The sequence below is a fragment of the Wasmannia auropunctata genome, unplaced genomic scaffold (genome assembly GCF_000956235.1).
Source record: "Wasmannia auropunctata unplaced genomic scaffold, wasmannia.A_1.0 LD334538.1, whole genome shotgun sequence".
Taxonomy (NCBI): Eukaryota; Metazoa; Arthropoda; class Insecta; order Hymenoptera; family Formicidae; genus Wasmannia; species Wasmannia auropunctata.
Window position 1 is genome coordinate 410,239 of NW_012028352.1, and position 22,433 is coordinate 432,671.

Sequence of the window (22,433 nt, forward strand, 5' to 3'; positions counted from 1 at the left end):
ATTTCACTCTCTAATCTCTATTTTCTTGATTTCATATTATTTTTATTTTTATTTTTATTTTTTAAGGAATGAGCCAGCGCCAATGCCGTCGGTTGGCACCAAATTGGAAGGGCTGTTGATGGATGAGTTTGAGGAAGATTTCAACCCAAGAGCTTACGAGACCGCAGCCAACGGTCTTGCCAATCATCAGTTAAATAACAATCCGCTCCTTAACGGTCAGATATCTTCGGGCTCGAACTTCTTCTCGCAATCTAACGGCACAATCAGTCCCCCGCCCCTGCGTAAGTAGTCACTTATTACAATTTATGGATATGAATTAACTTACATTATACTGACATTATTTGAGAATATTGTATCTTCTATCCAGTGGCACCACCACCAAAGACGAAAGACTCGAGACGTCAAAACGGAATCAAGGAAGATTTATTTGGTAGCATTCCTTTCAATCCTACGCCGACTTTAAATATGAAGAATGAATTTAATGATCCATTTGAAATGGGAGCATTCGGAGCTTCGACCATGACATCCAATCCTAGCCAGCAAGAATTGGAAAACGCTATCGGTCTGCTGGACAAGAAGCTGCTGGAAATGAAGGTAAAGCATGCAGTCTTCACTCTTAATTGCTTCTGTTGTAGACAGATTGCAATATTTACAATCGACGAAAAATTTTCAGGATGGCTTTAGTAGAGGGCTGTGCATCGGAACTGATGACTTTTCTTTGGAGAGCTTGGACCCGCTGCGAAATTAGGCTCGCCAATCGGAAGCTACGAAGCGTTCGAACGGAAACTTTTATTAGTGCTCTTAGAATGCAGAGTACGAAATACCAATTAACGGATAAAGCAATTAGGGGTTATGTCCGTTTAAAACCAAAATTAGTCAATTATTGCTATTATCCTACTCGTATATTTATGATCATGTTCGATATTTATGGTACACATATGTGAAATAATTCTATAAGCGTGTATCCTTCTACACTCTCTGGTAATCTACGCTATTCTATTCGCCGCTTTACAACGCTGGGGTCCAATCCGACAACGCATCGAAAATCGCGTAAATGTCGTTATTAATGATGAGTCAGTGAGATGAGATCTCAAGTCGACCGTTAGAGTGGAATGAGATATTATTCTAATCGAGATAACATAATTATTTAGACGAGAATTTGTTTTATATATATGTATAATTACATATATATAAAAGATCTTATCGCGAATCTCATATCGACGACGGTATGTTTGCGTCTTTCATATTTTTTAACGAGATGTTGAAAAAGAATTAATGAATGTTGTAATCCCGATAGTCACATCGAATCGGAGAATTGATAACGGCCGAGCAATTTCTTATATTCTAAAGCTAAGAAGAGTTGATAATATATATGTATATTACACTCGGCCTAGGTCAATTTAAACTCGTCGCGTCGTTCAATCGCGTCTGTTGGAAAATGAGCTAGTAGATGAAAGAAAGAAAAAAAAACGGAGCACTAACCGTTGTAGCGTTTAGAGATGACACTAATAATAACGAACGCATAGCTTTCATAGTCTGTCGATTGAACTCATACACTCAGCATATCCTCTTTCTTTGGTCTGTCTCGTACATACCTTCACTTCTCTTTTAATGCGCAAACATAAGCGAAAGGAAAAAAGAAAAGTTTAATTGTAAGGAGAGCATGAGAGAACTTTCTGGCTGTAGAGTTTACGATAATCTCTGCGAACCGACCAAACGTAAGGCGTTTAAACGAGCTCACGTTTACCGCTATATAAAGAGGATTAGTAATTATGTACATATGAAATATTATTGTTGCTATATTGTTTAAGAATCATAGTTAAGAATATAGCATATGATTATTACAACTGAAAAAATATTGAACATCCCATGCGTCTTCCTTGTACTCTGCGCATTAAATCTCGAAGCAATCTGAAGTGCAATACGTTTCGTCGTAACGCTACCCCCGATACTTTCACGACTGAAATGTCATAAACAAAACAGCTGATGTCACACTCCCAAACTTTTTAAAAATTAATTCATCTTCGACTGTCCAATTTCCTTCCAATTTCACTTTCACCTTTGCTTTGAAATTGGAAATGATGGCACTCCTGAAATCAGCTTTCCTTATTTTCTATATAATTTTGGTCAGCAATGTCACGTTGTATCGAGGTACAGTTAATAACGGTAAGGAAATATTACAACGCGAATTAAAAATCGCGAACGTTAATTAAATATATGAAAATGATACGTTTGTAAAGAAAGCGTAATGGAAGAAAGTACGTGCTACGCTCTTCGAGAACCGCATCTCTATTCAGTCACCGAAGAAAATGTAAATTTTTCGGAAGAATTGCGAGAGGTGTAAATGCACAAAATGTTTTCTGTTGTGCAAACAATAAATACAAATAATATACTGATTTATTATATATAGGAAATCTCAACAGTAGAATCGCCTCCGCAAGTTACTTTGAAGATCGCGAAATGTTACGGAGAACCTCGAAATAGCGAGTCGTTGAAGAAATTATTGTCGTTTACATGCGCGCCTGATAAAGAAAAGCAAATTTAAAAAAATATGTAATGTATGCTTATATAAGAGATATTTAAAAGTTGCGCACAATATTTTAGCGCGACAAATGTATTTAATAAGACTATATTTTTATACTATAACATTAAATATTGAATGCATCGAGCTGCTATCACTGAAATTGTAAAAATCTATCGCATAGTAATTTTACAAACATCGCAAAGCCCGGAATGGATTCCAAGAGCACCCGAAAGATGCCCTAATTTTCGTATATCATTTACACTATTAATGTTTTGTAAAAGCTTAATTCACAAGTGTCATATTGACGCGTACACGTCATAGACAAATAAGATCTATATATATATAGATATATATCTATATATCTAGAATCTAGATCTATCATATCTTATATGTCTATGGTACACGACAAACCTCTCTCAAATTAAGCGCGTTCTCACGCGCGCGCGACAGAGCGTCACGTGATTCGGCGGGTGCGCCGCAGGCGGCGCTAGCGGCGTGAACGTGGCGCGGCACGCGCTGCGTCAGTATTTCGCGGACTTCCATCGTGTCCTGTTCGTTCTTTGGTCTCGTCCGGTCGAGCGCGTCGAGTCACGGCAGAGACAGAGAGAGGGAGAGAGAAAGAGATAGAAGTAGTCGCCGAGAAACGCCACAGGACACAAAAGTGCCTTCTTCTTCCTTCTTCGCCGCGTCACGGAGAGCCCCGTCAGGATGGCGGACGACAATCACGAGAACGGCACCAGCAACGGCGACGTCCCCGAGATCGAGCTGATCATAAAGGTGAGTGTGCCATGCGCGGCGGTCGTCGAGGGATCGCCGTGCGAGCGAGACGGACACAGATGCGGCACACAGGGGATGGGAGAGAGGGAGACGAAGACGAAGGAAAAAGGAGGCGGTTGTCCCGTGCGCGCTATGGGCGTGGAACAGCCAACTGGTTCCCGTTCGCTCCTGCGGGAAACCGCGAGACCGCGGTCCCTGCCCTGCCCTTCTTTCCCCGCGACCGTGAAAATCGACTGTTCGTCGCGCGGAAATTATCCGCGCCGTGACCGTTGACCGTTTCTCGTTCGTCTCTCTCTCTCCTTCTTTCTCGCTTTCTCTCCCTCTTTCTCCCCGGGTGACTTTTGTTTTTACCTCGCGTCACGTTCGCCTGCGATTTCGACGCCGGGCTCTCGCGTAGCGAGTTCGTCGCGAGCGAGGCCCTGGGTCGGTTTCTGTTATCCGAGCGAGGCTCCCCTCGTCGCGTTCGTCGACGCGTGATCGCCAGGGACCGGAGCCGTGAAACGGGCGAGCCAACGGACGCGGTGCACGCGGAGAGTACGTGCGTGCATGCATGCATGCATGCATGCATGCATGTATGTGTATGTATGTACGCCGCCGTTGCTCGGCCGATACGACGGCGGGTGAAGAAACTCCTCCCGACGAGGAGGACTCACCACCGCGGTGGCCGCACACGTGTGTCACACGGAGCTTTTCGGCTCGCGTTACATCAAAGGGGTCGAGACCGGTTTACCGGTCGCCCGAGATCTCGGACGCTGCGGAGACCAGGCGCCGACCCAGGAGCCCCCGCTTCCCGTCTCCATTCCGTCGCGGAATGGAGATTCCCGTCACGCGCGCACGCGATACACGTCCCGAGATCACGCCGGTCGACGCGGAGCGACATTTACGTAGACGGGATCTGAAAAGAGCGCGTTTCGGGGCCTCCTACGCCGCGTCGCATCCTAAGAACCCCCTCCTCCCCCGGGACATCAAACGCTCGGCATACCGCGAGACAGAAGCGCGGCGCGGCGCGACGCGCTATGCGTATGCCACACATTTCTTTACGCATGGAGTCATCGAGGGCGCCGCACGCTCTCCTTCTCCCTCCGCCCGCCGCCGCCGCACGTTTGTGCATTCTGCGGGCGTTACGCGCGGCAGATGGGACACGACGAAAAGCCGCCCGCTGTCGTCGTTTTCCCGTCTCTCGTTTTGCTTTCCGATGGGAAAAGCTACCGGGCGGAAAAAAAAAATAAAGTTGTCCCGCGCGCGCGAGCGGCGCGGCTCCGCGACCACTGATGGAAGTGGACGGGAAAATGAAAGGCCGGCGCGCGAACTGGTTCAGGTTTTTCCGCCGGGGCCCGCCTCGGGATTTCGAGCACCCGCCGCGGGATCGCGATATCGGATCTATATAGGAACGACGATCGATCGAACGATCTTGTACGCCGCGGTACAAACTCCGCGTCCGTCGCCGCTGGCTCGCATTCCTATCTTATCGCGAAATAATTCACGTGGCGGCGTATTAGAATCTCGAGACCAGATCACTTTATCGCGCGATTAGCGGCCGTCGGAGAAACGTGGTGGAGTTTCTCCAAGGGACTCCGCGCTTCCTTTTTAGGAGGCGTATTGAAAGCGTGTTCCGAATTCGCGTCTCGCGCGTTACGAACGTGTCAGATACAGCTGATAGAGCTAATTTTGAAAGTAGAATATTTCGACGATGCTTCAGATCAAAGTAATTTGCAGTTCCACAAGCCGCACTCTCGAGCCTCTTTTTTCGTTTTCTTCCAAATGAAGAAATAGTAGATGAGTCAACGGCAAAGTGTATATTAATAAGTATTAATACGCACAACGATTCGATCCACGATGTATTCTTGGAAAGAAAAATATGGTGTAAACAGGATATAAGATCGTTGATCTTACATGATATCATAATTTTGCGATATCTATATCGTCATATTTATTATGATTTCGATATATTAAGATATATATTATCAATATATTATCGTATTACGTTTTCGTTTCCGATTAGATTAGAGTGATTAGACAGCGGTCAGAGCTGTTCGCGATCGTTGTTATTCGCGATCGATGCGATTCGATCGAGGGTAAACTCAACGCGAACTTCTCGGAACTTTCTTTTCACTGAGTTTCCAGGGGAGAACGACTTTTTAACTGGAAACAGACTACCTTCGAATGACCATTAAAGAGCTTGCGATTGAACTTTCGCCGACGGTCGGATTTCTTCCGAGAGAAATAACGTGTACACTGTATAACGATCTCAAACGTATCTAAATCGTTGAATTAGACGACTCGTGAAAGGAACGAAGCGTCTCGGAATCGAAATCGCGGAATTCTGAAATTTTCTCCTGCATGGGGTCGACGATGTTGTGTCACAAGAATAATTTACATTCACAGAAAGAACGATTTTAATGGAAGGTCTAAAAATTTTGGCTGGCTATAGATCTAAAAGTAATTTTGTTGGAAATTAAAAAATGATGAGCATTGCTGTAAAACATTTTGCACATTCTAACCAGTTCGAATTTCCAACAAAATTATTTTCAGATCTGCATTCAGTAAAATTTTTAGACCTTCCAGCAAAATTGTTCTTTCCGTGTATATTTTTTACATATATATATTACGTACATATAAATTATTAATAATTAAATCATAATTAAATTATTATTTTTTGTTACTATTAACTGTACATTATAGTACTTATTATTAATTGTAAGCTATTTGAAGCACAGTGTTATAACGATATGGAGCGTTTAATATCGAATCGGTATTTGACGAATCAATTGTCGGTCCTAAAACTTTAATATTTATAAGTTAGTATTTTTTTATACAAATATGTATATAAGGAAAGCGCGTAAAAAAAAGGAAAATTGCATCACGACGGTACGATTCGGTTTGATTTCGTCGAAAGCGTTCGCTCTCTGGTCTCTGCTCATTCCTATTGTCAAAGGTGAGACGGTCGCCATATCGGTGCAACCTGTCCTTAAGTGTGCCAACGAGAATTCTACGCGGCAGCGAGTTGTTCCCTCTCTCAGATAACTGGCTTATCATCTCGATTGCAGCGTTAGATAAATATTCAGGTAGCCGGCGAAGTGCTGCACCGCGCAAGTATGTGCTCTTCAGCCTGTGCATCTCACGAAATAAACACGATAAAAACATAAAGGCTCAATCGTGAATTCATATCGATCTTGATACGCGGAGGAAAAAAAATCGCGATAAGGTTGTGTCGTCACGGAAAAACCGTGATCTCACCGGGACGTCTTCCGTCGGCGAGAAAACGTTTCTCGTGTTGACACGTACAGCTAATTATAATAAAATGTCTGTATCTAGTCCATTGAGGCGCGTGCTACTATCGAGCTCGGAGAACGTCGCGACTTCCTCGAAGTCTCCGCGATAGCGCATGCCTCGCCGCGATTCGATTCGAAAGGCGAATTTCAAATCGAATCAAATCGTGCGTATTATGAAATGCGGGCGTGAATATTCAAATCAAGTTGAGCTTTGCGCACCGTGCTCTTTCTCTCTCTACTTTTCCCTCGCAATACGAAATACTGTATAGACGTGGCGCATATTAAAAACGGCGACCGTTTTAATTTATTCGATTAACGAGGTCAGAAACTCTAAGCCGGCGTGCCGCGCCGGGTCGGCTGTACCGTTGTTGCAAATCGAAGAACGACCGGAGACGATGTATGTACCGGGGGGGGGGGGAGCCGGGGGGGCGTAATTCGCCGATCGTCGAAGTCGCGCGCGTTCGCGCGGGAAGATTTAATGGTAAACTGGCCGACCTTGCACTCTCGGGAGGTGCGATCATACGAAGTTCTCTCTCGGGTAAGTGTGTCAAACGGGACGAAGCGACGGAGCGGCTACCACGAGGTCCTCCGCGAGATTCTACCGTTAAACGATGGACTCCTTTGCCTTCCGCTTTCCTCGCTCCTCCGGCGGCTTTCCCCGCCGACTTCGATGCAACTTCGTTCCCCGGATCTTCTCTATTATATTTCCTCGATGATTCGAGAAATACGCTCGTCGATTTGTTAAAACTAGAGGATTGTGAAAGAGAAAAATTCCTGCGAACTTGCTTTACTCCGAAAAAAAAGGAGAAATATTTTTTTTATACGAGGCAAATGAAGAATCGGTGGAAAATGAGCTTGACAAATTATAAGATAGAGTGTAATATTTTTTTTTTTTTAACTAGACGGAAAACAAAGTACAGTAAAAAAGATATTGTTTTTAAGTAAAAAAGATCTTCAATGTCTTGCGCTTGCACTCTTTTTCTTCGGACTTGTTTGTCACATTTACATATAACATGTCACGAGTATCTTCTTTACTGACGTCCCGTCAGAGTTATTTTTCCCAGTCGCAGTTACATTGAGCGAAAGAATAGTCGCGTAACCACCTGCGAGCGTGGCGATCGATCGCACTTTAATCTCCTCTAAGGTCATTACAAGCGTGTCCGGGTGGAAGTCAGAGACACTCGAAGATTTCGTACGCGATCGTTCCGAACGAACAGAAAACATCGTCGCGCAAATGAGGCATTAAAAAAAAGAAGAGTCGCGCGCGAAAAGGAATTTGTTAGACCGCAGGAGGAGGAAATCGTCCTTCGCGCGATGCAAGATCGAAGGATACATACTCGATGTTCACGCGACTGCAAGACGTCGTCCCGCTAATAATAACCGCTTACGCGCGCGCGTCTTCGCGAACGACGTCCCGATGATATTTTTTCTTTTTTCTTTTTCTTTTTTTTTCCCCGTCTAACGACTTGTCGTCGGCTTCATTCAGGAAAAATGGCGAGCAGAAGGCTGGCGAACGCCTGCACGTCGTGAAATTATGGCTCTCGCTGCATGCGCCATATATATTCGCAGAAGTCGCACGCGTGCGTACACGTGTATATATATTTGCCTACTCGTAACGGTATATCGTACAGCGGGATGCCGTCTGCGTCCTGTACAAATGCGCCATGCGATGGAGATGTCTGTAAAAGGAGGGCTCTGTATACTGTATTATGCAAGTCGTCCGTTCAGTTAAGACGAGCTAAGCTACAAAAATTCAAATAATTACGTTTACAAATATAAAAGATACAATTATAACAGGAATATTTTATGAGGATCAACTATAATTCACGCCGTGGATTATTAATATACCTATATTAAATCGTACACTTGTTATCCTTAATTGTTAACGCATCAAAATTCGCGATCCGAGAGATCGGAATCGTGTCACTTTCGGAGTCATTGACTCGTCCATATTTCATGAAGCCGTTCGCGGGATAGCTTCCTCGCTAAAGAGCTTTTGTCGCGCGGAGAATTTTCTCGAGCGAGCGACACGAGTGCGCACAGGCACGCATTAATTTCTTTCAGGCATGAAACAAGGTTGCCCGCGATGTTACCATTAGCGATACCAGCGATGCATACACCGCTCTTAGCCGTCGGTCTTCCTTTTTCCGTTCGATTTCTTTTCCCCTCCGTTCGTTTTTTTGCCCCCCGTGGCAGCGATTCCGCGGCTTCGACGGTGAACCGCGCGTAACGCGCGGCGTTGTCGCGAGGCCGCAATAACGCGAATCGCTTGCGTGACAAGACATCGACGCGAAAGAGAAGAAAAAAAAATGAAACGCTTCGCCTCTCGCTCGCTGCTCTCGCCCGCCTAAACCGAGATTCCACGTCGATGGTCGGCCGTTCCCTCCCTCCCCCGCGTTGCCCCGTAAATATGCTGAACTCGATCAAAACGAGCCAGTGATGGTCTCGCCGATCCGCCGCCGTTCGGCAAACGCTTGCGCGGCTTTTTTTCAAGGAATGGAATTCGCCTGCGTGTGTGTAGGCGCGCGCGTCGTATCTCCCTCACGGCGAGTTAAATCGCGTCGTTAAAATTCTGAACGATACGATAAATCTGTGCCAATACCGCGGGAAGGCGAGCGATTTGTCGTTCGCGCTCGACTTCGAAAGGACGCCTTCCCCGTCCCATCGCGTCCTCGGTCGTGTCCGTCTCTGCGTTTCGACGCGATTTTCGAGGCTGATTTTCGCGGTTTCGCGGAATATCGACGGGATGCGCACATGACTTCGCGCGTACGAATTTTCAGGCTTTCGTAATAGAGAAAGGAGGTGAGGAGCGCCGACCGCGGGTGAGAGATAGAGCCGCGCGTTCGAAGATGGAAGACGTTCAGTGTCTTCGTGACATTTGATCCACCATCCGTGTTCTCCGCGCGGCTCGTATATTCGACATGAATACCAATGCTATAGATTTCCGCCGGGGAGCCTCGGAGACGCTTCTTCAAGCTCTGTTATCGCGCTCTCGCTTGATTTTATCTTCAGTTTTGTTAGCGTCTGCTGAACATTAATTATCTTATTCTTTATCTTTTTTTTCCGGAAAAAAATATCGATATATTAATAAAAGGATAATTGACGCGGCATTACGCGAAAATCGCGGCTCAAGTTAAAGCCTGTAAAGACGGCTTCACCTCGCGAATTATTTGTCTCTCGTTATCTGCTTATTGCGCGCTTTATTCAGAATAAATGAGTCATGCCTCAAAGTCGGCTTGCACCATCGCGATCGAGGGGGAGAGAGAGAAGGCGGGAGGGGCATAACTCTTTGAATATCCTCCACGGAATTCTCGTCTGCCATAATTCCGCCGCGCGGAAGATCGGAGCTCGCGTCGATAATCAAATAAACGAGGCTCGCCTTTGACTATCCTCCGCCGAATTGTCATATTTTACTTCATTCCTTCCGGAAGTAATGACGCATCGGACATTGCGCAATGACGGTCCGTGTTTTTTTTTTTTTTTTTTTTCCGGTTAAGTCGACAGTGGTTTCGATATCGTTGCCGCGAGCAACGTATTCAACTCCGAAAGATGTTTAACAGATGGACGCCTGAGGGATTACCATGACGCGCATTCATATTTCACATTTAGCCACAAGAGTGTGGCTGTTTGAATCTTCACTCGTGTAAGGCAAATAAGACTTGCTATCGGACGGCATCAAACACCGCTGAATGGAGTGTGGAAACAGATCCGCGTCTTTGAGGCTCGTACAAAGATATGTGGCGATATAACGTAAAAAAAGCGAAACCTCTGAGAACAAACGAAAGAATCACGATTTGAATTTTTTTTTAAGTAATTGCAGAGATAATGTTCTTTGGGATTCGCTCCGAGATTTCACTTTTACTGACACTCAAGGATACTCGTTGAACTTCTGCAGCGGCGTTTTTTTTTTAAGCACGTATATTTACATTAAAAACTACGGTGATCCAGAATTCGCGACTTGTAAGAATCGTTATCGCCTTCCTGATCCACGATCAGAGTCACTCGTTGACAGGAGATCTTGGACCTAGGAGAATCACGCGCGCGCGCCAAATGGAGCTTTTGACTCTCTCACGTGCAACGGCGTTGTGCAACGTCCGAAAACGGACTGTGCGTCATCGCCGAAGAAGGAATACAAAACGCGCGAGATGCCGGCTGCCGCGTGACGCACGGGACTGTGGAAAGTAAGACATTGGCTAATAGTAAACGATAGTAGTAGCGACGATACAAAGACAGTAGTACGGTGGTGCAGATATCGCGCGACCACGTCCTCTTCTCTAAACGAGCCCGGCTCGTTAGATCCTGGAAGAGCGGCCGATTGTTAGCGTCCGATGAAAATAGAACCGCCGTTGTCCGAGAGCGCAAGAGAGGGGAGAGAGAGAGAGAGAGAGAGAGAGAGAGAGAAAGAGTGAGTGAGTTGGCGAGCTGCCGAGATTCAATTTGCTCGAATTACGAACAGATCGTGGTCGGGCCTGTCCGAGGAGAGAACGATTACGTTACACAATGCGTGGGTTGTTTAAAGCTACCACAGGTTGGGTAAAGGATCAAAGTATCGGGGGATAACGATCGGTGGGGAATGTCATAACGAAAGATATTCGCGTGATTGTCCATTAGATACGATATTAGATGCGGTATTTCATACAACAGTTCTTGAAACGGTCAAAGGTTAAAAAGTACGAAGGCGCGAGAGGTGCACGATTGTAGATTACAAATGCCAGAGGGAAATAAAGTTGAATGGTTGAAGCCACCAGGGGTTAAAAGGAAAAAAATCGAGATTCCCCGGTGATGACGTAAAGATTTATTTCTCGACGTTTGACGTGAATAAAAGCGCGCAGAAGTTTTCTAAACGTCGAAAATATCAGGATCTGCGCCGAAAATAACACCGTCCGGCGGTGGCAGAAAGAAGCAGAAAATGAGTAAAGGAGGATAATTTTGATCGCGGTACGATTGCGTAAGGTTTTTTCAGGATGGCCGTGAACGCGAATGGAGTTGGGACGTCAGAGACGAGCGAATAAATAAACCGTGACATCGGGGAAACGAGAGCGCCGTGCTCTGCCGAGTTCGGTTCGGTACTCTCCTCGATTCGGCCGATCGAGCAGCCGAAATGTACGGTGGTGGGACGTCGGTCGAGGGTTTGACTAATGGGTTGGGTCTGCTCATCGCTCATCGAACACAAAGATCCGCGGCGCTTCGCCACGCCGTTGTTTGGATTCGCGCACTAGTTGCTGTGGCTGACGTCAGCCTCTTATCGCCCAGAGATACAGGCAGGATAATCGAATCCGCGAGATACCGCAGAACATTTACATTTAACGCCGTCAGCCGCAAAAATGCGGCTTTTATTGTGAATAATGAAAAGTAATTTAAAATACATTTTAGGTCGCGTACATTTTTTTAAATCTTAAATTAATATCTTATATATATTCGCTATTCGGCGAAATTTTGTTTGCATTGTTTTGATGCTAATGGAGAAAATATCGTATTTCTAGGCGTCGACGATCGATGGCCGTCGAAAGGGCGCTTGCCTCTTCTGCCAGGAATATTTCATGGATTTGTATCTGCTGGCGGAGCTGAAGACGATCTCCCTGAAGGTGACCACCGTGGACATGCAGAAACCGCCGCCCGACTTCCGCACCAACTTCCAGGCCACGCCGCCGCCCATCCTGATCGACAACGGTGACGCGATACTGGAGAACGAAAAGATCGAACGGCACATCATGAAAAACATCCCCGGCGGGCACAATCTGTTTGTACAGGATAAGGAAGTGGCCACTCTCGTGGAGAACTTGTTCAGCGTGAGTGTCGGTCAATCCGGTCGAGAGTGAAACCAATCGCGAGGGGAAATCGCGAGCTGTCGAATTTATATCCCTTTCTCTGGCGAGGCGAGAAATTACATTGTCGTCCGTTTCGTTCCGTTTTGCAGAAGCTCAAGCTGCTGCTGCTGAACGCGAAGGACAAGGACAAGGATCCCAAGTCCTCGTCGCTGATGGCGCATCTGCGTAAGATCGACGAGCATCTGGGCCGCAAGGGCACGCGCTTCCTCACCGGCGACACCATGTGCTGCTTCGACTGCGAGCTGATGCCGCGGCTGCAGCACATCAGGGTCGCCGGCAAGTACTTCGCCGACTTCGAGATACCGGAGACTCTGGTGCACCTGTGGCGGTACATGCACCACATGTACAGGCTCGACGCTTTCCTACAGAGCTGCCCGGCCGATCAGGATATCATTAATCACTACAAACTGCAACAGGTGAGACGCGCGACCGAGATCTCTAATTGCGTTCGCGAGATGTCAACTGAATAATTAGCGTTGTGCTTCGATAAACCTTTTAATTCACGCCTGCGCGTCACGCAACGACGCAATTCTATTTCGTCGCGCAATAAATCTTTTTCCATGTCCTCGGCCGACATAATTGCAACGAGTCTCGTTATTTACAGAGTATGAAGATGAAGAAGCACGAGGAGCTGGAGACACCGACCTTCACCACGAGTATCCCGATCGAGGTCAACGACGACTAAGCTGGACCTTCGTCGGCGAGGCTGCGATCGCGTGACTTCGATTAGACATCGAGATCGGCCTACAGCGAGACGGCGAATCGCGGAGTTTCAACGGCACGCATTTTGTTATTTAATATATCCAACAACATTAGCAACGAAAACAAGGCAGGGATTCTTCCGTTGGAACTCCCCCCTCCCCCCCCATCTTACGAACTGCCAGCTCGTGTCGTCGCCGTCGTTGATCGCTTCATATTTTTTTTGCTAAGCAATCGTAGCTGAATCGCATCCCTTCCCTGTGGGATCAAGTCAGGTGTAAACAGATTAGCTTTTTTACCGCAAACGACACGAAAACATACATAAGTGCGTTAAGATATTCAAAGTCTTAAAAAAAAAAACGGTTCTAGAATATTAATCTCTGTTTTTCTTCTTTTTTTCTATCTTCTTTTTTTTCCACTATGTACAGCACGTGTACGTAGTTTTGACCTGAGTAGTATTAGCAAGATTTTAATTTGCTATTTGTTGATCCAAGGATTAAGTTTACCAGGAGAAGCGATGAGATGATTTTTGCCATTCTCTGGCGGCAACAATCCATGGAAACTAACAACCCAGAATGCAAAAGAAACGTATGCGTTCGAGAGAACCGAATTGGTGCCATTAATAATATCTTTGCAATCTTAATAGAAATTATCCTTTGGATAGTATTCATTATTCCTAGGCATTATTCTTACATAAGATTAAGCGAATAAAAGTAGATGAAATCAAAGTAGAACGTCTGATAAAATGTTTCAACATCATTCTCAAACTTGCATAAATCTTTTTAAACGTTAGATTTCTCTTTTTTTTCCATCGTTTTCATTCAAGCCACTCATTATCACGAGATACTTAAACACGATTAAGATTCATTTGCATCCATGGGAAAGGTACACGTTCGTTCGAAATTATGAATTTGTTTAACATGGGCTTCGCGTTTTTTATATATATATGTGATTGCACGACAGAGAAAGACAGACACATGTTATCGTTATATGTATACGTAGAAGAGAAAAAGAAATACGTTTTGCCGTATCTCTCGCGCCGTGTCACACGTGATCCAGAGTGCGTACGTTTCTTCTGGATTCCGACAGCGTGATTCGAGGCATCTTGTTATTCCCCGTTTCATCGTTAGCACTTTTACTGATTTACAAGCAGAGAACGAGCGCAAACAGTTTCCCACGATTGTTTTTCCCCCGCGAGCCGAGAGCATTTAGAGTAACAGCATCCGGGAGCTCGACTCCGCTTTATTTCCACTAATTCACTGTTCCAGAGTACAGAAAACCGAGCAGCAGTGCAACTCGTAAGAAACTGTCTATTCCGCATTAGTAATTCTATTATTATAATTATTACTATTGTATTATTAATTTTGGTTTATATATCCGTAGAAGTCAATATACCAGTGTTTACAATAATTGCCTGGTGCACTCCGTCATTTATCATAGCGCAGATGTGCGGCGTATGTAGACTTAAGTCTTCTAATATAATATAAAATATTATAATTTTATATATGATATCTGGGCGCTATTTTTCTGTTAAATATATGTATGATATTGACATTTTTTGATATCTCTGTGTGGATGATAAAAGGGCGGGTAATCAAGCGTACGTTTTATTTAAGAGTGATCATCTCCGGTAAGCGTCCCCTAAATTGTCCTAAAAGATGATGAAACAAATCGCTGCGGAATGAGACGTGAGGTGAGTTTAGCTTTGCGACGAGAGTCTGAAAAACATCTCTTCGACACGAGGTAATTTTTTCATGTTTCGCAAATAAGTATACCTCTTGTCGTGAAGAGGCGAATTACGAGAGACAAACATCTCTTCAACGCGGAATATTTTTGCATATTTATTTTTCGTTCTTGTCGATCTAGTTTTGCCGGCTTATCTCTCCGGATGGATAGTCAATCTCTCGATTATCGGTGGGTAATTTCCGCGTGACAGTCGCGGCAGGAAGGAGCGCCAGGCGGAACCAGATACACGGCGAGAAGAGGAGGCCCGTATCCGTCGCGATGCCCGCGCGTCGGTGTCCGGTCTCGTATGCACGCGATCGAAAATAGCGCGCGGACGGGACAGACGTCGCGCGTTCCTCTCTTCCACCGATCGCCGCATATCTCCCCCCTCTCGTTCCTCATAACGGACGGCGAGCTATCGTGACGCGACTCCCATTCATAAATAGGGACGACGGCCACTTTATCCGGCGCGACGGCCATCTTGACTACGCGATCGCGCGAGTTTCCGTCGTTTCGCGCGGCCGTCGACGCTCGCGATCGTCTCGCTCCCGAGAAATTGGCGGAGTATTAAATCACGCGCGAGAACGTCACGTTCGCCGTCGTCCGCGACGCGACGCCGCTGGGACGAAAGCCGCGGCCGAGCAGCGCGGTGGTCGGTACGCAGTGCACAGCTGATCGGTGGCTCCGACGGACGGCAGCTGCTTGGCTCGTCGTCTCTCTCTCGAGAGAGAGAAAACGCGAACTCAGTGCGGAAAGAAAACGTAAAAGAGGTAATTACAGATAGAAAAGAAAACGTGAGTGAGAGACTGGAACGCGCGAGAGACCGTCAGTGCGGATCGGCCGCGTGTACCGCGATCGCGCGATCGGTGACAGGTGAAATCTCCGCGAGGGGCAATAAAGAGAGTCTCCACGAGACGCGCGGGCACGCGGGATCTTGTTGGCGAGCGACCGTTGCAGTGCTGGTCCCTTTCTGCCTCTGATACGGACGAGGTGTAGGTGTTCGTGAAGAGGAAGAAGAGGAGGAGGAGGAGGAGGAGGAGGAGGAGGAAGTGCACACAACAACGTCGTGGCCCGTTCGTCGGACGTCTCCGATGGTTGCCGTCCGGTGAGTTCGTCTGCTCGTCCGACTGAAGTCGAGTTCTAAAAGCGGCGCTCCAGGGCGATCGCCGACGTCGTCGCCACCGCCGTCATCGTCGTCGTCCACGTCGACGACGACGACGACGACGACGACGGCGACGGTGGCGTCTCGTCGTCGCTTCCTCCGCGATCGAGGAGGAGCAAGGGGAAAGGGAACGGAGCGCCCACACTTTGACTTTTACGCGCAGCAACGGCGCGGCGGCGGGCACTCCACGCGGCACGAAAATACACCTGCGACGGAATGTATACCGGATGGATACGCGCCGCGACAACAATGCGCTTCCGCGCGGAGGCTCCGTGGATGATACTCGGGGATACCCGGTCGTTTTACAATCAGTCGCGTGTCCGGGCCCGTTCCCTTCGACCGCGCTCCCCCCGTGCTTTTTGTCTAACATTATTGTCGGCGTGTCTTGCATGTCTCATCGCCTCATTATACGCCCCATTGTAGAACTTTCATTATCGCAGGCATATATGATTAAATTGTGTGATATATGATCGTTAAAGTGGATTACAGCTCCGTGGATAGTGCGCTGACTAACGTATCTTTTACTTTACATTGTTGCGTCATTCAAAATTTCACGTTAGAATTGTTAGACGCGTTAATAGCATTTAGCTTTTAGAAACATCTTAAAAAGTCTCGACAATGCCTGCGATTCCTGTGAAAAGTCTGGTACCGATCAGAGATGATCACCGTGACAGCGTGTTAACTATTAACTGTGAAGGTTACACACTATTGATTGTGAAATATGGACTTCTATACATTTAGATATGAAAGAAAAAGGGAAACAGATATAATTTGCTTCAGCCTTTATACATTGCATTTTCTCTTTCTTCAACATCTATATTACACACGAAATCATTTCGTTTATTTTTCTGAGATAGGTATGTATAATCGGTAAATTTTAGAAAATATATGGCAGGAATTTCACGTTCATAGTTGACGGTCAATTTCTCTTGATCCGAATCGATGTATATTCATATTTCACACGTTTGTCTCGTAATGTATGCTCATCCTGTTTTTGAGAGCGTAACGCGACGCGGAACGATAATATTATCTTTAGCCGCACGGCGACGGATCGTAGAAAAAATGTTTCGCCCGCGTCATACCGGTTTCGATCGTTGCGCAAGATTTATGATAATGTTGCATGGAGATAATCTGTTGCGAGGCGGCTGTTCGCGCAGCGCTAGTGCCCGCGCGCGCGTGGGCAAGAATTATGTGCGCGCCGCGTAAAAACGCGCGACATCATGCTTTAAACCTGTTACGAGGCGAGCGTAAACAAGCTTTTTTTAATGCGATCGAATTAACAGGAGTTGTGTATCGCGAACTCCTCGTATCTTTCACAGGCGATATTTCCGCCGTCATATGCGAATCGAATTATCAAATCGATTGTATAATTAGTAATTACTTCACTCATTGTCAGAAGACGAATACGATAAATGTGATCTTTTTAACCGCAAGATAAGTACAACTCCTCGTGTTTAAAATCGTTTAAACTCGCGAGAGTTTTTAATTTGGGAACCTCAGTAATGTGGATGCAAAAGCACGCAAAAAAAATAACTTAGCGTTATCAGCTAAATATCAGTAGTTTGCTGTCATTGCTAAAAGTTAGTTATTAAAGATAAAATATATTTGTTGCGCGATACAATTTTATTAGCTAAAATAAAAGCATACTTGAACAAAAATAGCTAAGAAAGTGGCATACGGAATGATTTTGCTGAAAAATTTAAAAGTTTTGCTGGATATTCCTCAGTAAAATTAGCTAAATGTCATTTGATTCTAGCAGCAAATATTCTTAGCTGTATCGCCTAAATTTTAACAACTAATAAATTTAGCTTTGGCAGTAACGATATTAGCCTATTTTAAAGACACACATTAGCTGCCACGGCTATATTTTAGCTGTATTGGCTAATCCTTTCTCTGCGTGAGGGTTCCATTCAGTTTTGAAGGAGGCAGGAAGGAGAGTATGAAGCGAGTATCATTTGTACATACCAACGGATCGCGGTCGGTCTCTGCCACTGCATCAATTTAACGCCCCGCCATAAAACAAATGTATCGCGTGCCTGTCATAACATGCTCGCGGTGGAGCGTGTTACGCCTCTCGCTGCGTCGGTTTATTTAAAGTCGGAGTACATACTAGCGACGATTGGTCCAACCGTCGGGGCAGGTGCTCGTTTCCTGCGATTGAGACGTCCTGGGAACTCGCTGATCGACACGCCGTCGAGCGAACGCGGCTGCGAGATTAAATATCATTCATAAAATTTAGTAGATTTGTATTTTAGGTGCCTCTCGCGCGACGACCGTTGGCACAAATTCCGCCGAGCAGGAACTCGCTGATAGATTTCGAGCGTCTGCATTTGATACCGCTGTTTTCAATCTTATCAATGTATTACAGACATCTTAATAATATTCTAATATTGCTTGTATTAGTAATATAAAAATGATAGAGAAGGATACAATTGTCAATATCCTAATCGTCACCTTTATTGCGTTTTTTTTTTAACATTCACACAATTCAAATTAATTCAACGCATGTTATCAAATTCCGATGTAATCGCGTCATTACGATACGCGGTGATATCCCGTGACTACCTCCGTCTGACGGAGAGGAAAAATGTTTACGGTTCTCCCCGCGGAATGAGCGACGATGGTAAATTGCGTAATCACTGGTAAACTGATCGCCAAACTCTTACCCGCGGTAATTTCACTTAAATGGTTCATCAAGATGCGCGCGCGAAAACCGCGTCTGGTGAAAGTTCCCGTCGGAATGTAATTGCACGGAATTCGAATTTAAAGACCGAAGATGTTTACGTTGTTTGAGAGGGAGAGCTTTCGTTCCGAGAATTGATGTCGGCTTCGAGGAGGAATTACGAGAGCGAGCCTGTGAGATAATTCAGCACCTTGTTAACTGATACATTGAAAATATTGCGTTGTGTTTTAATATATTAAATTATTTTTCATACAATATTCTCTTAAAAATATTGTTCGATTTAATTAAGTGAAGTCAATTGCGTGGGACTTGACTGCGTTTAATCGATTTAAATTCCACCGGTTAAAGAGGCCGGTCCGACTCTCTGATGCAAACACCTTGTACGCTGCAGACGGCGACGGCGACGGCCGTGTTTTGCGAATTCTCTCGCGGGTGGGGAAAAAGTGTGATATTATTTTCAGTGTAGTTGGCGTTTATTTTTGCCGCGTGCACGGCAGAGCGACTTATCGTACGGCTCTGCTTAACGTTAACGGTGCGCGTCCCCCGTCAATTATTATTCTTGGTTCCTTATTTTCGTCTGGTGGCCGACCGACTTGACGCCCCCCCCCCCCCTCCCCCGACGTACGTTAAACTTTCCGACGCGGATCGGATCTCCGACGTCGCGCATTGGATTTCCACGAGACGTCGAAGGAGCGTCGCGACGTTGACGTTGAACTACGCCGATTGCGTATACGGCCTGTTCCTTTGACAATGTTTACGAATATGTAATAATAATAATGTACATGTAAAAAATAATATTATTTCATTCAATAAAGTCCACATCCGATATATTTACAAAAATATTCGAGAACTCGTTTGGTCGTTGGAATAGATTCGTGAACATCGCTGCTCTAATTGCCACGCACGGTTCATTGCATTCGCACGTCGCTGCTAATTAGACGTTATTACGTGCAATTAACTCCCGCGGACACCGTCGCGAGCAACAGGTGTTATATGTCGGACAGCGTTTCGAAGACATGTGCCATGATATTCACCGTGCAATTTGCGATTACTTGATAACTAGCACAATTATCGCTATATGTCGAATTCATGAGGAAATTATATCGTCCTACTTTTCATTCGCAGAAAACATGATTGTGGACGCAGAATCGAAAGACTGTTTTCCGCGACACCCGCGCGAAATACTTAACAGTCCTCGCTGCTGGACAGTCGCCGTTTGTCGCGGGACGTCCAGGATTTCGGCGGATTTCCGCGCGACGCCTGAGAATAATTTCGCGCGGAATAAAACAAAACGAAGGACGCGGAGGCGGTGGAAATACCGGGTGGAATTCGCCGCTTTTCCTCCGTTTCTACACGAAGGCCCAGACGAAAACAGCCGCGATCTATGTGTACGCGTGTCTCTCGGGTATTTCATGACACAAATATCTTCTCGGCAGCCTGGAATTCCGCTTTTCCTTTTTCGCTCGTCCCGACGAGGCGAACGGCGCTCTCGTTCCCCTCTTAAAACATCCTCGTCGCCGTCCTGCAACTTTCGACTTTCCGATAGAAAGAATCTTCGTCTATCTTTATTCAGTATATGTATGTGATTTTATTTTCTTATCGAAATGTGTATCGTATTCCAGTTGTGGCGCGATTTCTTGGATCAACTCAAGGTGCTGCTCTCTTTTACGAATGTTTGATTAAACGAAAGCTTACCTTTTTGCATAACATTTAACGTAACATTTGCCTTCCTTTAGTTATTTTTATTATGATAAATCTTTACTATTATGATAAATCGAAAAATTACCGTGCGTGCTTGTATTAGGTACAGCTAAAATATGTTCGATTTGACGAACAATTTTGCGTGAAAGAAAAAATTCGTTTTGATATTCGATTTGTTGTCGCGATTTTAATCTCTTATCCATTCTTCCTGCGATAATTGTCTCAATGAATTTGCACAGGACATGGTAAATGGCATCCGATCGCATCTGCGCCACTGAAAAAAATGCCTTTGGCTCTAATTGTCGTACGCGAGATTCGCGAACAGAGCCGGAACGAATTCGCGCGGCCATCATCTTCGAGTGCCGTCTACCCACTCGATTTATTTGCATTTCGCTCATTTACGTGTAGACTTGTTTTCGAAAATCTCGAGGGGGAGAGCGAGTTTACCTGCCAAAGAAGCGAAAGAGAGCAAGCGAGTCCGAAATAATGGACAGAGGTGAAAGATGCGAACCTCATGTAAAAAATTGATATTCAACGCGGCACCGTGTTCATTCTTGAATATCTATAAAGAAATGGAAAAAAGAATGTTAACGTATGTTTTAATAGCACTGTGAAATACCGCGCCAAATTAGATTAAATAAATTAATTCACTGAAGAGAAACGACAGACGGCATGAACGAAGCATGCAAGACGACGCGCCAATAAACACTTTTCTCTCTGATTGATGCCTCGTTCACCTGACCCGCCGTCTCGCCAGGTGCGACGGAAGAAAAGGAAGGAGATTATTAATTCTAGCACTTTATTTCGCCGCGTGGCTATGCTCCAAGTGCAAATTCCACGTACCGAAGCTTTTTCGTCCCCTCCGAAGTCTTTTCCGATCGAATTGGCGTCGCGCCGTTTGCCAATCGCGTGCCTGCGAAAAGAGTCAAATGCCATCCGAAAAAGAAAACATTTTCAGAAAAGGAAGTAAAAAGGAAGTCGACGGTAAAATCCGCGAAGGAGAATATATATATATATATTTTTTTTTGTTATCAACAATCATTTGAAACATTTCGCATCAGAAAAGGAAGTAAAAAGGAAGTCGACGATAAAAATCTGTAGAGGAGAATATATATATTTTTTTTTGTTACCAAAAGTCATTCGTACTGGTCCTGTAATATTTTTGTCCGATCACTGTTATTTTGATTGCAATATATTCTTTTTGGTATTTTTATCTCTGCCGTCTTAGAAACATTTATTTATTGTTATTGTTGACACGTGGGTCGATTTTTTTTCTACGACCAAGGACCATGCACGAGCGTGCGCTCTCTCTCTTTTTCGCAAATAACATAATATTATTCACAAAATTTCATCATGCGGCTGCTGGCGGGTGCGAGCGCGCGTGGCGCGCCCCTCGATGCCGGCTGATAATTATGTGGCACTCTTACGTGGCACACCGCACAGGTGTCCACCGTTTTCCTGCGTACGCTGCCAATTCCGCGATGTAGCGGGTGTCGTACGTGGAGCGATCGGGCTGCGTGCGCGGGAATAGGGATCGAGATTTCAAATTAGCCCGCGCGGATTTTGGCAGTTTTTGACGAAAAGAATCTCCACGCGAGATGATTCACTCTCGTGCGTAAGCATACGCATTTAGACTTCTCCTTAATCGTATGCCTATAGTTATCATTTTTCGACTGCTATTTATACGAGATAGGGGCAGGAACGCAAACGTCAATGCAACGTACGGATATCGGAATGCGAATGGAGCGTATGGAAAAAATTAGATTCTCTTTCGCTGCAATGTATTATTAGGTTTATTAGAGCGATTGTATTTTAATTATTGACTTGCGTGGAAGAATAATGTACGTTCGCGCGCAATACGGGGGTCACTTTCTGCGGGATAACAAGATAGCTTCTCATTCATTACCGTGTAGAAGCAGGCGAACAACTTGGTTCGACTTGTGCGTTACTCTTGAAAAATGGGTCAGCCAGGCGGGTTTATAAATACGATGAGATATGCCATCGAGAGAGAGAGAGAGAGAGAGAGAGAGAGAGAGAGAGAGAGAGAGAGAGGAGGAGGAGG

At 45.4% G+C, this 22,433-nt stretch overlaps 4 protein-coding genes across 8 annotated transcripts in view; all 4 read left to right on the forward strand.

Moving 5' to 3' along the window:
• Positions 1 to 1,916, forward strand: part of LOC105458377 (PTB domain-containing engulfment adapter protein 1-like) — a 28,261-nt gene extending 26,345 nt beyond the window's left edge. For 2 of the 4 annotated variants that reach the window (XM_011703633.1, XM_011703634.1), the window contains exons 7-9: positions 67 to 281; positions 368 to 594; positions 674 to 1,856. In XM_011703633.1, the coding sequence (XP_011701935.1) occupies positions 67 to 281; positions 368 to 594; positions 674 to 748 (517 nt within the window). In that variant the 3' untranslated portion in view covers positions 749 to 1,856. Of the gene's footprint in view, positions 1 to 66; positions 282 to 367; positions 595 to 673 lie in introns of all 4 variants that reach the window. The other 2 variants (XM_011703635.1, XM_011703636.1) reach the window with 2 other exon arrangements.
• An 89-nt stretch (positions 1,917 to 2,005) lies between these two features.
• LOC105458378 lies at positions 2,006 to 2,675 on the forward strand. 2 transcript variants are annotated; one of them, XM_011703638.1, is made up of 3 exons: positions 2,006 to 2,166; positions 2,241 to 2,338; positions 2,411 to 2,675. In XM_011703638.1, the coding sequence occupies exons 1-3, from the start codon at positions 2,079 to 2,081 to the stop codon at positions 2,543 to 2,545; spliced, it is 321 nt and encodes a 106-aa protein (XP_011701940.1). In that variant the 5' UTR covers positions 2,006 to 2,078; the 3' UTR covers positions 2,546 to 2,675. The 2 variants fall into 2 exon arrangements, with proteins under 2 accessions (XP_011701940.1, XP_011701941.1); XM_011703639.1 differs by having other exon boundaries at positions 2,241 to 2,311.
• A 373-nt stretch (positions 2,676 to 3,048) lies between these two features.
• Positions 3,049 to 14,510, forward strand: LOC105458381 (chloride intracellular channel exc-4). The gene is made up of 4 exons (XM_011703642.1): positions 3,049 to 3,301; positions 12,057 to 12,362; positions 12,491 to 12,817; positions 13,006 to 14,510. Exons 1-4 carry the CDS (start codon positions 3,233 to 3,235, stop codon positions 13,084 to 13,086), a joined length of 783 nt encoding a protein of 260 aa, XP_011701944.1. The 5' UTR covers positions 3,049 to 3,232; the 3' UTR covers positions 13,087 to 14,510.
• A 93-nt stretch (positions 14,511 to 14,603) lies between these two features.
• Positions 14,604 to 22,433, forward strand: part of LOC105458380 (TGF-beta-activated kinase 1 and MAP3K7-binding protein 3) — a 14,109-nt gene continuing 6,279 nt past the window's right edge. The window contains exons 1-2 of the mRNA XM_011703641.1: positions 14,604 to 14,843; positions 14,967 to 15,930. The gene's annotated coding sequence lies outside the window, so the exon portion shown is untranslated. The remainder of the gene's footprint in view (positions 14,844 to 14,966; positions 15,931 to 22,433) is intronic.